Source organism: Megascapheus bottae, chromosome 3 (assembly GCF_031878675.1).
Source record: "Megascapheus bottae isolate mThoBot1 chromosome 3, mThoBot2.hap1, whole genome shotgun sequence".
NCBI classification, from domain to species: domain Eukaryota; kingdom Metazoa; phylum Chordata; class Mammalia; order Rodentia; family Geomyidae; genus Megascapheus; species Megascapheus bottae.
This window is the reverse complement of record NC_143511.1, coordinates 87,324,250-87,339,607: the sequence shown is the minus strand read 5'-3', so window position 1 is coordinate 87,339,607 and position 15,358 is coordinate 87,324,250. Positions and strand designations below refer to the sequence as shown.

Here is a 15,358-nt window from a genome sequence, read left to right as displayed (position 1 = left end):
CTGTGTGTGGCTCACATGGTAGAGCACTAACCTTGAGCACAAAGAGGTGCAAGGAGAACGCCCAGGCTGAGTTAAAGCTCTAGGACTGCAAAAGAAAAAAGAAAAGAAAACTAAGGGCCCTTAGTTTAGGCCCTGAGTTCAGGCCTCAGTGCTGGCAGAAAACAACAAATAAATGAACAAACTTCTGTGGGCAGGGAGTGCACTAGCTGACGTGTTTGGTATACACCAGGATGCCAATAAACGCTAGTGGCTGCTCAATCTAGCAGAGGCCTGGAGAAGAGCGTGGAGGCCAGAACTTGGTTAGTGGGGATGGTTACGGGAGGCCTAGGGGATGGCTGGGAAAGGCCCACAACCCTGCAATCTAGGGGTGTGTACGTATGCACAAACACTCACACGCATGGGTAGGGGGTTGTGCTAGGAAGCCCCATGGATTCTGAGACCTTTGAAACTCAGAAGCCTCTGCTCTGGGGTGTTGCTGCTGAGACAGGAGTTGGCCTGCTGTCTTTGTGCTCTTTCTTCCTGGATGCCTGAGAGAACACTGCTTTTTCTCTCATTTTTCGTTCTATCCCAGAGTCAGGGGTAGACATGCAGACCTCCCTTATTTTGCAGGCAGGAAGGGGAGAGGCCCCCAGGAATAGGCTCAGCCTGCTGCCGGCCACCCAAGGTCTGGGCCATGCGTCTCCCACTGTCACCACCCCTTGGCTGTTGGACCCCAGCGGGAGGGGCCTCTCAGGAGCCCCCACACTGGTGGGAGCCTGCGGGGGTCCCGCAGTGTTCCCCCCCTCCCCAGCTGCCGCTTCACCTCTGACCTAACAGCAGGTTTCAGCCATGGTCAAGGGGCCAAGCCCTGCTCATTTCCTTTTATTTCCCTGGCCGGCACTTAGAGTCAGCTGGACAAATGACATGGGTAGCTGGGGGAGATGGAGTGGGCTGAGGAGGCCAAGCAGTCCCCAAAGGGAGGAAGACAAACCATGTGTGTGTGTGGGGGGAGGGGGGTTCTTACATTCTAGAGCATTCCAGCCCGGCACTGGAAGGGGTCTGTACGAAGAGGGAGTTCGATTTCAGCTCTCCTACCAGAGGGATCCCTCCAAGGCTGAACGGACCACTGCTCAGACTCCCACTATCAATACCAGCCTCCACGTTCCCCTGGCTGTGCAACCTCGACCAAGAATCCTCCCCTCCCAGCATTCTTTCCTCTTCCGGACTCCAGGGCTGTGAATCTCAGCTTGCACAGGGGAGGAGAGCTATGCCTGCTAAATGTGTTTCACAGCCAGGTACAGTGGCTCAAGGACCTACTACTTGGGAGGCAGAGCTGGAGAGGATCGTGCCCGAGGGGAGTGGCCAGGCCCCTCGGGCCAGCAAGGGCAGCTCTGAGCGATGTGTGTGGTGACATGGGAACACTCACCCATGCCTCAAGACTCATGTCAGCACCGCCAAGCCCACAGGACCAGTGCCACCGCCAGCTGGCAGGGTGGTGCCCAGGTCAAAGCCAGTGAGCGAGGGACAGCGAACCTTCTGTCTTGTCCCTGCTTCTGAGGCTCCAGTCTACATTTTTTTATTTGTCATCACTGGGGCTCGAACCAGGGCCTCATGTACTCCTCTAGATTTTCCATTCAACTTATGGAATTATAACCTACTTTGTACAGCTTCTTAATTTTTTTTCCAGTTCCAGGCTTGAACTCAGGGACTGAGCACTGTTCTTGGGCTTTTTCCAGGCTGGAGTTCTTACCCTTTGAGCTACAGCACCACTTCTGGCTTTCTGTATGTATGTGGTACCGAGGAATCAAACCCGAGTCTTCATGCATGCTAGGCAAGCACTCTACCAGCCTGCTGCTGGGGGAGCCTGTGGCCGGGGGGCACCCCCTAGGTCCCTTACACCCCTAGCGAAGTGCTGGGACAGGCCCTCCACTCCTGTGGGCCTCCAGTCCCCACATGAAAGGGAGGGACTTGATTCCATCAGCAGCCTAGGAGCTCTGGTGGAAGGGCTAGGAGCAGGGTCAGAGGTTGACAGTATCCAGGTTCTAGGCGCTTACTCCTTACCTGAGCTGTCGGAACCATGGTAGCAGAGAGGGATTGGGAGACATAAAGCCACCACAGCACCCTGCCTGATGTCAATGTCCCAGTAAATGCAAAGGCTACTGGAGAGAGGCGGGTGGACGTGTGCACAGTGTGTGCACGCCTGTGGCCTTCTTCCCCCTCAAGCCTCACTGTAACACAGCTGTCAGACGCCCAAGATCCAGGCCTCAGCCCGAATGCCCCCCGGGCACTGGAGTCTCCGTTTCTGTAAAATGGGTGTGCAGAATGGGTGCGGTTTCTCCCAAAAGGATATTTGAGACAGTCGGTGACGCACTGTGCACGGATGGCTTTCAGGTGTACACAGACAGCTTCCATGGGACGGAGGTGAGAACCCAGATCCGAACTCATTTGTCCGGTAAACTGATTTTCAACAAGGGTGCCAGGACCCCAGGATGGGCAAAGACTGGACGTGGCATCAAGAAATGACCCTGGGGGACTGGGAGTTTGGCCTAGTGGTAGAGTGCTTGCCTAGCATCCAGAAGGCCCAGGTTCCATTCCTTGGTACCACATACATAGAAAAGCCGGAAGTGGTGCTGAGGCTCAAGTGGTAGAATGCTAGCATTGAGAAAAGCCCAAAGACAGTGCCCAGGCCCTGAGTTCAAGCCCAGGACTGGCAAAAAAAAAGAAAAAGAAAGAGAAATGACCCCAGGGCCACAGACACCCACATGATGGAGAATGGTACTGGACCCTCAGCTCACACACAGAAATCGACTCCACCCAAATCAGAGACCTGAGCAGAAGCACAGTAACTCTGGAAGTCTCAGAGGAAAACAGGCAGGTGACTGCATGGCCGGGTGACACCCAAAGCATAGGCAGCAAAAGGGAAATAATAGTCAAACTGGACTTCACTGAAGTTAAAATGTTGTGCATCGAAGGGTGTAATCAGTAGGGCAGAAAGGCAACCCTCAGAATGGAGGGAATGTTTTCACATGGATGCTGGTAGCGAGCCAGAATATGCTAGGAACACACAGCTCAATAAGAAGACAGTCCAAGCAAGCAATGGCCAGAAGACTTGTCAAGACCCCGGGGAGAAGCTACTTTCCCGTCCCCACTGCCAGGTTATTCTGGGTGGTTCCATTTACATGAAATGTCTGGGGTAATAGAAAGTTGGCTAGGGACTGGAAGGCCTGGGGGGTGGGGGTAATCGAAGGGAAGGTGGAGGGGGCACTTAGTCGGTGTGGGTCCTTATGAAGTGAATTAAGAGGAGACAAAGGGGTCAACGTTCAACATCATGAATGTGGGAAGTGCCCCTGAACCGGATAGTTTAAACTGGTTAAAAGGGGAAAGCTTATGTTTTATCACACTACATTTCTTCTACTTTGTGCCAGCAAGGGGACTTGAGCTCAAAAGCTTGCATTCTCGCCTGGCTGGCACTCTACCACATGAGCCACAGCTCCACTTCCAGCTTTTTGGTGGAGATGAGTCCCATGGATTTTCCTGAGTGGGTTGAATTCAACCATGATCCTCAGATCTCAGCCTCCTGAGCAACTAGGATTACAGACAGGCGTGCGCCACCAGCACCCAACCATGTTAAACAAAAACTCTAAGGGGTTGATTTTAAGTTTTATCACCTTGATCTTAATTGAAAATGGAAATAAAATCTTTTAAACAAGTTCAGTGTGGCGCCAAGGGTGGGGCCTGCACTTGGCAGCCTCGCTCGGCACTTGCATCCCCAGTTTTGTGTTTCCTCAAGCTTTTAGAACCCATCTAGTCACACACGAGACTGTTGACCGAGTGAACACGGTGGCTCCTTTGGGGACCTGAAGCTAAGGGGCCTGGCCTGGGGTTCCCTCTGCCAGGCCTGCAGCTTCTGGCTCCCTCCAACATCCCTTCTGCCCCGCCCACAGTTGGCTCATGCTCAGGGAATTAGAAAGACATTTTCATATATTTAAGAAAATCTTGCCACAGCTGAAAAACAAACCGGAGCCCGCAACCCCCGCCGTGCAGAGCTGTGTGTGTCCTCTGCTGCCCCTCCAGGAAGCTGCTGGGCGTCCTTGGGGGTGACAGGCACCTCAGCCAGGTCCCAGGCAGAGGCCCCGCTGGCTGCCCCTCACCCTCTCTCCCTGCTTGTCTGCACCGAGCTTTCTGTCCTTGCTCCTCTGAACCTGCCAGACCCCAAATTTCTGAATTCTACCCCTCAGCCTTTTTTGGGGGCATCTATTATTTTTTACTTATTCACTTACTTTATGGACTTGCTTAGATTGTTTGCTGTTGCTCTACCACTTAAGCCATGCTTCCAGCCCAGCTTTTTGCCGGTCAATTGGAGATGGGAGTCTCACTCAGGTTGGCCTTGAACCCGCCATCCTCCAGATCTCAGCCTCCTGAGTAGCTAGGATTATAGGTGAGAGCCATGGTGCCAGGCCCTGTCTAATATTTTCAACTTGTACTCCTTTTGTCCCTCAAGCTAAATTCTAGAATCAGAAAAAAAAAAAACCCACAAAATCTTATTTTCTGTGCTTTCCTTTGGCGCCAGGTCCCCAGATAAGGGCTCGTGTCTGAAATTTCCTGAGCTCACACAAGTACTACCCTGTGTCCTGACGTGAATGCCGAGGCTCAGAGTGGTGAGCAGCGCTCATCCAAAGTCCTGAGACACAGAAGGGGCGGGACACATGATCCCTGTCTGCCCCCACCATGCCTGGCACAGAGATGCCAGTCCACCCGTCACCTGCCTCACTGTACCTGAGCTCGGAGCCAGCTTGAGATCCAAGGAGCAGATTGGTACAAAAGGAAATGACTGGAAAAGGCTGAGAGGAAGCAGAGCTAGGGAAGTTTCGAGAAAGGTCTAGAATCTCAAGGTCTCTGCCCCTTGCAGGTTCTTCTGTCATGTGGCTCTGTTCTCCACCAGACATCTGAACCCAATGGAAGGGCTGGGGGAGCTGACCCAGGGGCCCAGAGCTTTGTGCCGGGGCAGCAGGCCTCACCTCCAGTCTCCTCACCTGGGCCAGGGCAGCAGGTCTCTCCACACTACGAGGTGGCACCTGATGGATCTATTCTTGTCCCCAGCACAGACTCCCAGTCTCTGAGTGACTTAAAAGACTGAGCTGCATCAAGCCCTGGCTTTGTCTCATGATAGATCCTATGCAACAGGGGTAGCAGTGGGGAGACATACAGATTCCCAATGCTCCTTCAGAACCCCACTTCCTCCTCCAGGGCTCAGCTCAAGAATCCTTATGTGACCCCTCCCTACCCCCAGAAGCCTTCCTAGATGGCACCCCCTGTTCATCCAATGATTCAGGAAGGACTCGCCGGCAATTGAGCACAGCCCTAGGGATACAAGGTTGGAGAGGCCAGCCTGCCTAGGGAGGGGCTCACATCCCAGGGCAGCAGGGCCCTGGGCTCACAGCACTGGTAGGAATGACCAGCATGACCCTACAGCTGCTGTGTACCAGGCACCATCCCCGTGCACGTTCCTTAATAGCTGCAACTTGGGGAAACAAGGCTCAGAGAGGGGTGTTGCACACTCAAGGCCACACAGCCAGGGAGTCTGAAGTTCTCTCTGGAGATCTGCTAAAGAAACGGCTTGGGAGCCTCACCTAGTGGTAGAGTGCTCACCTAGCATGCGCAAAGCCCTGGGTTCAATTACTCGGTACCACATCCACAGAAAAAGCCGAAAGTGGTGCTGTGGCTCAAGTAGCAGAGCGCTAGCCTTGAGCAACAAGTGTCAAAGGACAGTGCCCCGGCTCTGAGTTCAAGCCCCAGGACTGGCCAAAAAAAAAAGAGTCTCAGGGATTTTCCTGTCCAGGCTGGCCTCACACTGTCAACCTCAGATCTTAGCCTCCTGAACAGCTAGGATGACAGTATGAGCCACTGGCTGACTTGCAGATTGAGGCCCACTTCTGCCCCCAGGAAGGTGGTGAGGCAGGTGAGTCAGTCACAGTCCCCTCTTAGCAAGAGGAATCTGAGGCTTGCAGAATCTGAATGACTCTCCCCAGACCACCAGACCCACAGTTACTGACGCTCAAGTGCTGGGCCAGGAGCTCAAGCTAGAATATGGCACTGCCTGACCCTCGCCAGCCAGGCCTTGGAAAGAGGCTACACTGTGGACCTCTGCTGAGAAGACCCTGGGGGAGTGGCTGCCTCCTTCCCCAGAGCCTGCAAGCATCCCTGAAGAATGGACAGGGCAGGCCTGGGCTGGACACCAAGGCCACCCAAGGGCAAGGCGGTGGGAGGGGCTGAGCCCACCCTGCTGGGACTGGGCGCCATGTCTGGCTCCTGACTCCCCTGACTGTCAGCCAGGCCCCACTCACAGGACTCAGCAGGGTCCCCCTTGGTGTCAGACATGGGCAGGGGTCAAGGATTGGTCCTGTTGCTGCCCCCTACACCCCACACGCCCTGTCCTCTTGCCCTTCCATCCCTGAGGTCTCCTCTTGGCCCCGGGGGACAGGCCCCAGGACCTGGGGGGAGGGGGCTCCCCTCTCTCTGCAGTTCTCATTGAAATTTTGCCCTTGCCCAAGAATCCTCGGCTGAGAGCTCATCCCTATTAATTCTCCTTGTGCATTTAGAGCCAGTGGTTTTTATTTATTCATTTATCTTGTCTTTCATCCCCCTCCCCTTCCTTGCCAGGCTAGAATTTACAATTCAGCTCTCAGGTGGCCTTGTCCAAGGACAGGAGGCCCCAGGGAAGAGGGTCTGCACCCCAGATCTGGAACAGGGCCCCTCCTGTCCAGCTGAGTGCTGGGACAGACACCTGCCATGGAGGGGTGGGTGAGCAGGACCCACGGGCCACCACAGGGCTAAGGAGTAGAGAGTGGTCGCTGCCACTAGTGCATACTCCCTGCTCACCGGCTGGCCACCCCCGCTCTGGCTGGAGTTTAAATTCGCTGTGTGCCTACAGGACGGCCACCTAGAGACTAGAAATGTGGGATGCAGGATCTTCTAGGCCAGAGAAAGACAAGAACTTGAGGGAGTGAGAAAAGCTTGAAAACTACCAGCAGCAGCCGCGTCCCCATCAGTGCATAGAATACCTGCTGTGTGCCAGTGGACACCTGGGCCCCGGGCTGACTGTACCCTCCTATAGGATTTGCTATTATGCAAGACAAAACACTGGGGCTCAGAGTGGGGAGCCCTCGCCCCCTTGTGGGTCAATATTGGCCCGGCCACAGGCCAGCTCCTGACTTGCCCTCTACATCCAGTGACCTTGGCAGGGCAAAGGCAGCCTTTTTGCAGTCCTGAGAAGGGATGAGATCCAGACTTCCTTCAGCGTGCCCTGAGATTAGCTAAGCCACACTTGGGCCCTGGCTCAGAGGAGCCATTGTAGTGTCAGGGTTGAAATCCAAACCAGATCCCTGCCACTGTTGGCTGGTCTGCCAGGGCAGCACCCGCCCCTCATGACACAGGCAGGGCCCAAGGCAGCCTGTCAGCAAGCTCAAACATCCATCAAACAGGTGTCACCGGCGCACCAGGGCTCAGCCACAGACACACACAGCTCCCTGCTGCCTCTCCTCACACGGTTCCCATGAGAGGGAAAGTGGGGGAGAAGAAGGGCTTCTCTTGGGCCACAGCTGGCATCAGGCGCTGCGGGGAGAGGTGTTTTGGGGTGTTTTGAGGTATGCCTGTAGCCCAGCTTTGGCCAGGAGAGGGCCTCGGGCTTGCACGCACTGGTTAGCTGGGCTTCTCAGCACCCTCCTGCAAGCTGGTCCAAGGAGTTCACCCCCACCCTGGGCACATTAGGAGGGTGATTAATATTTAAGAGAAAAAAAGATTCTGTTAAGATGCTAGCACTGGAGGCCGCGCGTGACGCTGCCCACGGGGTGTGTGGAGCGGTCTGCACACACGAGCTGCCATGGGGGTTCTGAACACGGCTCCCCTCACTCCCAGGGCCTGGCCTCCTTGTCTAACTTGAGCCAGTGTGCGACCCTCAGCTCCCCAGTGCAGGGACTGCTGGAGATTTACGCAGCCCTGGCTCTCTGCCCTGAGCTGCCTCCTCCCTCCTCCCTCCTCCTGCCTCCTCCCTCTCTCTCTCTCCTCTCTCTCAGCTGGCTGCGGTCCAGCCACCACCCACAATGACAGTCTTATCCACTGACAAGCCCAAGTGGGAACCTACCCTCCCGGGCTGCCTGCTCTGTGCTGCGACTGAAGCCACCCCACGGGCGCAGACCTCCTCAGGAGCCCGGGGAGGTGACACTGGGCAGCCCTGCCTGGCAGCTCCCCCAGGGCGCTCAGGGATAGCAGTCATTTGGATGGAGGGGGAGGCTGAACTCCAGCTGCCCAGCCCTGCAGCTTGCCTGCTCTGCCAGCCTCCACCAGGCACCCACCGCTGAGCTGCCCCAGCCATTTATTTCAGGGGACTCTGGAGCCTGACACTAAGCACAAATCCCATAGCTTCTCCACTTTGTGCTGGGTGCTCTTGGCCAGAGGCCGCCATGCCTGCTGCCTCAGTTTCCCCATCTGCAGTAGCACAATGTCAAGAGCAAACACTTAGCTAATACTTGCTCTGTACCCCGCTCTGTTTTGAAGGTATATCCTTGAGCCCCTGCTCCCACCTAAACAATGTCACGTGACACCCTCGGGGCTGCCCACCTTTGCCCTCCGGTATGTTTCCATGTGCCCATGGCTTACCCCAATCCCCCCATCCCCTACCCACACACACTCCCTGCATGTCAGCAGCGCTGGCAGGGCTGGGGGACTTACATGGGAGCAGAATCTCTCAGGGGGATCTCCACAGGTGATGCCGGGGGGCTCCACCTTCACCTTGACGTAGTCCTTCAGCCGCATCACTTTGGGCTGGCAGGCGTAGAATTCCCAGGTGGGGCCTTCATCGGTGGTCACCCAGGATTTGCAGATGTTGTAGTCCCCAGAGGCCAGCAGGAGGCAGTGCAGAAGAAAGAGGAGCAGGTGCAGCATGGCTGCCCAGTCCATAGGGGTGTGGCCCCAAGAGGACCTGGACAGGAGCAGTGGGGTCAGGGGGGCCTGGAGGCCTCAGCATGGACACGCCACATCTACCAGGTGATGGTGGCTGGGGGGTCCCAGAGCCTCAAGACTGCCCGTGTGCAGGGAGCCGTGTGTGTGTGTGTGTGTATGTGTGTGTGTTCCAAACAGCTGATACAGAAAACACAAAGCCAGCGTTTCTCAGATTGCTGATGGGCAGATCAAAAAGTTGCCTGTAACTTTTTGTCCTCTTAACCTTGGCATTATACCTCTCCCGGAGGTGAAGCTGATCAGATCGAGCGAGCGGACGCTCCAATGGTGACGGTGGATGGAAACGGGATACGGGACGCAGGGTAAATCCACAGGGATCCAGCGTGGGGCTGGATCAGATTGCTTTTAATTTCTGTCCTTCCGATCAATCCAGATCTTTAAAAGGCCCTCGATGTGTGATGATGCTTCCAGCCCAAGCATCCCACAGCCTCTCCGGCCTGCACTGTGAAGATAACATAAAGTCAGGCAGTGACCACGGTAGTTGGAAACACATTCTCTCTTTTGGGACCAGACTTGAGATCTCAGACCAATAAAAGAGATTTCTTTTCATATGGGTCACAAGTGACAGGAGCTTGATGAGACTGCACATAAAAAGAGGGAAAAAAAGGTAATTGAGGTGTTTAACTGGAGAGGTTATTTGGCTCTGCTTGGGGGGGCAGCTGAGCTTGGCTGGCAGTCACCAGCAACTTATTAGGAAGTTTCTGAGATGCCAGCTTTCACACCATCTGGGCACCTGGGGTCTCAACTGACTTTCATTGTGAGAGGGGAGAGCGAGAGATGGAGAGGTAGAGAGAGAAAGAGAGAGAGAAAAAAAGAGGACTCATTAGCAACAACACCTGCAACAAATTAAAAGAAGGAAGATTAGAGATGTATAAGAACAAAAGCTTTCTGGCAAAATGTGCAAAAACAAAATAAAATAAATAATAAAAAGAGGCTGCATTAGCAAGGTCTCCGGAGAAACCTGGGTTATTTTTATTAATGTCAGGGTTGTACATTTGGAGATCAGATGTGTTATTAAAAGCGTGTTCTGTCTCCTGATTGACAATGTGTTAGTTGGGCAGAAGGGCCCTTGTGAGAGGGTCGGGAACTTTCTAAAGCATCCCCAGGAGTCAGGGTTTAATAGTTACACAGCTGGTGGGAACCCAGGTAGACGGGAGCTTACAGGTGAGACTACCAAGGTAGGTGCATATGAGCCAGCCTTGAACACTGCCCCAATTGTAGGCATAACCTGCAATAGTAATTTTAATCTGGGTTGTTGGGGGTTTTGTTGTTTTGGTGCCTATCCTGGGGCTTGAACTCACGGTGTAGGCACTACCCCTAAGTTTTTTTTTTTTTTTTTTCTTCTTCTCAAGGCTACTGTGCTACCACTTGAGTCACAGCTCTACTTCCAGCTTTTTGGGTAGTTAACGGAAGGTAAGAGTCTCATGGACTTTTCTTACGCTGTCTGGCTTTGATCTTATCCTTCTGAATAGCTAGGATTACAGGCATGAGCCACTGATGCCAGATTAACCTTTTTAAACAACAATAATTTAAAAAACTATTCTTGGTGAAGACTTCCACAGAAATGGAAAATGTTTTGTCCTATTAGTTTCTGATCAGAGCCAGCATTTTGCAAGGTACATCTAAAAATGAGTCAACGAGACAATGACTTATGAGCCACCGTGGATAAACCAATAGATAAGACAGACAGAACTAAGAGGTGTGTCACCAGCCACACTGTCATCCTGAATGGAGTCCTGGCCAAAAATACCAGCCAGTGGGGCAAAGATGACCGGAGATTAGTTACAACGACAATGCCTGAGCTAGGGCGGAGGCCTTGGCTTGGGGGGCATGGTACTGGCCTAGCTAAGGCCCCGAGTTCAAGCCCCCAGTACAGCCCACATACGCAGTCCACAGCATCCCTTATTCTGGTTATCATGCCCTTGGTTGTAGCATTTAAACCCCCAACCACACACAGTAGCCGCACTCTCACCTGAGGTTCCAGAAGATTTCATTCCTGGTTTGAATGACACCCCATCCACCACCCAGATACAAACACGACAAGCCCGGAGGGAGGAAGGGAGGGAGGGAGGACGCCAGCCCGGGGCATGGCGCTGGGACAGCCCCCCTCCCGGGGGGCGGGGAGCCACCACCATCTGCTCCGTCGATCGCCTGGGGCGCCCCGCTCCCCTCTCTCCATGAAGGGCCCCTTAATGCAGATAAATGAGGCCGGCCGGGCTCTCACTCCCCCTCTCGCCCGTGGGGGAACCAGCCCGGCCTTGCGCGTCTTCCCTGCTGGAAAACTTGCTGGCGAGAACGTGCCCAGTGTCTATTTTTACAACCCGGGGAAAATGTAGTAAAAATAAAATAGCAGGCGGGCAAAGGTGTGGAGGCTGCTGCCCAGAAAACAGCACGCCCCTGATGAATTCCTCCAGCAGCCGGCTCCCCACGGCTGCCGAACAGGTAGGGCGCAGCGGGCGGCGGGGCGCAGGAGGCCGGCGGCCGCCCGGGGACCAGGCCGGCGCCCGGGGGCGCAGCGTCGGCTCCGCTCTGCTCCTCGCCTCGTGGCTTCGCCGGGCACCACGCGCCGAATTCCCCGACAAATGGGACGCTGTGACAAAACCCTGCCAGGGGAAAATGTGTGTAAACCGTCCATCCCCGGGCGACGCGAGCTCCGCACTTGAACGCTCCAGTTTATTTCTGCCAAAAGAGAAGGAAGGAGGAGGGCGCGGCGGCCGCAGGGGCGAGAGTGGGCGAGGGAGGAATCCCGAGCCGGAGTCGCTTCCCGGGGGATCGTTTTCTCCTTGGAAAATCAATCTTCACCTGGGATGAAGAAACGGACGGGATCAATGCGCTTCATTTTCTTGGAAGAGTCCTCGGGAGCCGATGGCCGGGGTAGTAAAACCCGAAAATTAGATTTTAGCAGGATTTCTGAACTCTGATTTCTCCGTCTGATTGAATTAGCGGCTCCGGGAGCGGGCCGGGCTCGGGCGCAGCGCGCGGCACCCCAGCCCGGCGGCCCGGGGAGGGGACGCGGCCGGGCGGGCGGCGCAGGGCGGGACCTGGAGGCGGAGGGGCGGAGGGGCGAGGGCCAAGCGGACCCCGGGCGACGGGAGTCACCTTCCTGTCCCCCGCCCGGGCCGGGACCCCGGGGGGCGCTGCGCTCCCCGCCGCCGCCGCGCCCTGGGCGCCCCTCGCCTCCCGACCCTCCGGCTCCGGGCGACGCCCTCGCGGCGGCCCAGGAAAGTTGGGTGCAGGGGGCGGGGCACGAGCCGCGGACCCCGCGCCAGCGCCGGCCGCAGACCCTAGGGAGCGGGATGGGGTCCGCGTCTCGGGGCGGGCGGGCGGGCGGCGTCGCTCCCTTCGCCTTCCCGAAGTTGCAGGCGGCGCCGCCTGAGCCATGAATAATCACGCCTTTAATACAGGCCGGGCGGGCGGCGAGGTCCCCGGGCGCGCGCGGCCCCAGCGCAGACCCCCGCCGGGCTCCGCGGGCCCCGGCACCGCGCCCGCTTCCCGCCTCCCCGCGCGCCGGTCCCGGGCTGGACTCCCTGGCGGAGCCCGCCGGCCCCACCCCTCCACTCACCGACCCCGGCGCGGCGCCCCACAAGTTTCCAGCCGAGGCTGGCGAGAGTTCTCCACGGAACTCGCGCGGCCCCGGTTTGTCGGCCGGGAGGTGCGCGAGGGGCGCTCCGGACCGCGGCCGCGGGCGGGAGGAGGAGGAGGAGCGGCGCGGGTCTTCACCAAAACACCGCGCGCGGCCCCGCGGGGCCCATCCCCACCCCAGACGCGCGGGGGGCGGGCGGGGGGCGAGGGCCGGGCGCGGGGCGTCCCGGCAGCCCGGGCTCCCCCCGCGGGCCCCGCGCTCCCACGCCCCCCTCCCGCCTTCCTCCGGGCGCCGCAGGCGACACTAAATAACTTTTGCCAGGACGCGAGCTCCGGCCGGCGGCTGCAAGTGGCCCGGAGCCGGGCGAGCTGGCGCGGGCGCCCGAGCCCTGCCCTGCCGAAGGCGGCCCCGCGGAGCCGCAGCGCCCCGGCCCCGGCCCCGTCTCCTCCTGGGCGCCCGGCGCCCGCTTACCCCGCTCGGAGCCGCCTCCCGGAGCGACCGGAGACCCGGGAGGCCGACGACCGCCGCCCTCCGGCCAGCGCGCGCCGCGAGCCGAGCCGCCGCCGTCAGACCGGGGCCGGGGGGTGCCAGGGCCGCCGCGGGGGGCGCGGGCCGGGGTCGGGGGCCGCCCTCGCCCGCATCGCCCGCCCGGGCCGCGCGCCCAGGTCGCCGCGAACAAGTGCAAACTTTTGGGGCGTCGGGGGGGCCGGGCGCGGCGAGCCCCGGCCCGGGTGGGCTTCGCGGCCGCCCCCCGCGCGCGCCGGCCGGGTGGCGGGGCGCGGCGCTGCCCCCTGCGCTCCGCCCCAAGTTCGGGCCGGAGCCGAGTCCTCGGCCGCACTCCGGGCGCGGGCGGGCTTTTATCTCCCGGTCTGCTCGGGTGCGTAACTTCCTCCGCGCGGCTCCCGCTCCGTCCCGCCGCGGGGCCGCGGGCTTCTTAAAGGTGCAGGAAGGAAATTCCGCGCCGCTCCGGGGACGCGCCTCGGCCGGGGAGGGGCGCGGCGGGCAGGGACGCGCTGGGGCCGGGAGGGAGGGGCGCGGCGGGCGGGGCCGTCCCGGCCGGGCCGAGGCCGCCGCGGGGGTCCCGGGGGGGCGGCCGGCGCCGCGCAGCCCGCGCCCGGGGTCGCCGCCCCGCACATCGCCGCCTCCCGGTCCGCCCGGGACCGCGGGACCCAGCGCGCCGCGCCCGCCCCGCACTCCCAGCCGGCCTAGTCGGGCGCGGCCGGGCCGCGGCTCCCTCCTGCAGAACGCGGGGCCCCGACCCGGGGCCGGCGCCCCGCGGGCCCCGAGGAGGGGCCGGGCAGCCGCCCCCGCCCCCACGCCCGGGCTCCGGCCGCTCGCGCGTGTGCGTGTGCGTGTCGGCGTGTGCCTCGGTGTGTCTGTGAAGCTGCACCCGGAAGGCCCCCCAGCAGTGGGTAAAGGGGTGGGTGGATTTGGGGAGACGGGGAGGGGAGCGATCCGAGCGCACCACCAGAACCTGAATACCAGCTGACACATCGCCGCCTCCACGCCGAGGGGCCCAGCTTTTGACGAAGCCGAGCCAGCTCGGCAGGGAGCGCAGAGCAGGGGCCCGGCGGGCCGGGCGGAGGGCGCCGGGCCGGGGGGGGGGGGGGCGGCGGCGGCCCTGGAGGGGCGGGGGTCCTGCAGGGCTGGGGCAGCGCCCCGCCACCCGCTGCCCGGGGCTCTCAGTCCCGGGAGCTTTCCAGCCAGGCTGCCTGCGGCCGCCGGGCGGCGGGGGCCGCGGAGGGGCGGGGAGGGGCGGGGAGGGCAGGGGAGGGCTTCCTGCAGCGCGCAGGAGCACGTGCGGTTTCTGGGTGCCCCTGGCCTTGTCTGGGTAAGTTCTTAGTGCCCCAGCAGCCAGCATCTTTATGTGGATGCATTAAGAACAAAGGGTGTGGTGGGGGTTGGAGAGAGAGAGAGAGAGAGAGAGAGAGAGAGAGAGAGAGAGAGAGAGAGAGAGAGAGAGAGAGAGAGAGAGAGAGAGAGAGAGAGAGAGAGAGAGAGAGTGTCCAAGGTCACAGAGGGTATCAGAAATGCTAGGGAGAAATGACCCCTCCATGTGCCACCCTTTACCTCCCCCTTAACCCTTCCCTGCTCTGCATCCCTAGCCTAAAGATTGGGTCATATTGTTGGGTAACATTTATACTTTGTAACAAAGCAGGCTGAGGAGGCAGAATTATAGATTGTCATCTGTTACGATGACACTAATATACTTATTAAACACCTGTTTTATGCCAGGTTTCCTGCAAGCTGGGCTCTGGGTAGGAACCCCGGATTCTTCCCCAAGTCCTGGGACTCAACTGCTCCCAGCAAAGTCTCAACTTAGAGAGGAAGCTTAGAGATGTTAAGTAACTCACCCAAGGTCACACGTGGGGAATTCCCACCAGCTCTCCGGTGGGCACTCTGCTAGCTTGCTTGGGGCATGGCACAGATTGTTTTGGAGCCTCCGTTTCCCCATCTGTGAAATGTGAACGGCAAGACCCAAGGAGGAGTCCAAGTTGGGCACTGGTGGCACACGCCTATAATGTCTAGCTACTCAGGAGGCTGAGATCTGGGGATCACAGTTTGAAGCCAGCTCGGGCATCAGAGTCTGAGAGACTCCTGTGTTCAATGAGCCAGCAAAAACCCAGAAGTGGAGCTGTGGTTCAAGCAGTAGAGCAACCAGCCTTGAACAAAAAAGCTTAAGAAACAGTACCCAGGCTCTGGCACATGCACATGCACACTAAAATAAAAACAAGTAGAGTCAAGGGTGAGTCCAGCAGAGACATGGAGTGTCTCTCTCGT

General features: G+C 58.6%; 1 protein-coding gene across 5 annotated transcripts in view; it reads right to left on the bottom strand.

The window, feature by feature from the left end:
• Positions 1–13,415, bottom strand: part of Ntng2 (netrin G2) — a 52,665-nt gene extending 39,250 nt beyond the window's left edge. For 2 of the 5 annotated variants that reach the window (XM_090330851.1, XM_090330855.1), the window contains exons 1-2: positions 13,049–13,415; positions 8,707–9,575 (exon numbers count right to left, since the gene is read on the bottom strand). In XM_090330851.1, the coding sequence (XP_090186977.1) occupies positions 8,707–8,934 (228 nt within the window). In that variant the 5' untranslated portion in view covers positions 8,935–9,575; positions 13,049–13,415. Of the gene's footprint in view, positions 1–8,706; positions 9,576–11,796; positions 11,911–13,048 lie in introns of those variants that run through there. The other 3 variants (XM_090330853.1, XM_090330852.1, XM_090330854.1) reach the window with 3 other exon arrangements.
• Positions 13,416–15,358: the final 1,943 nt, after the last annotated feature.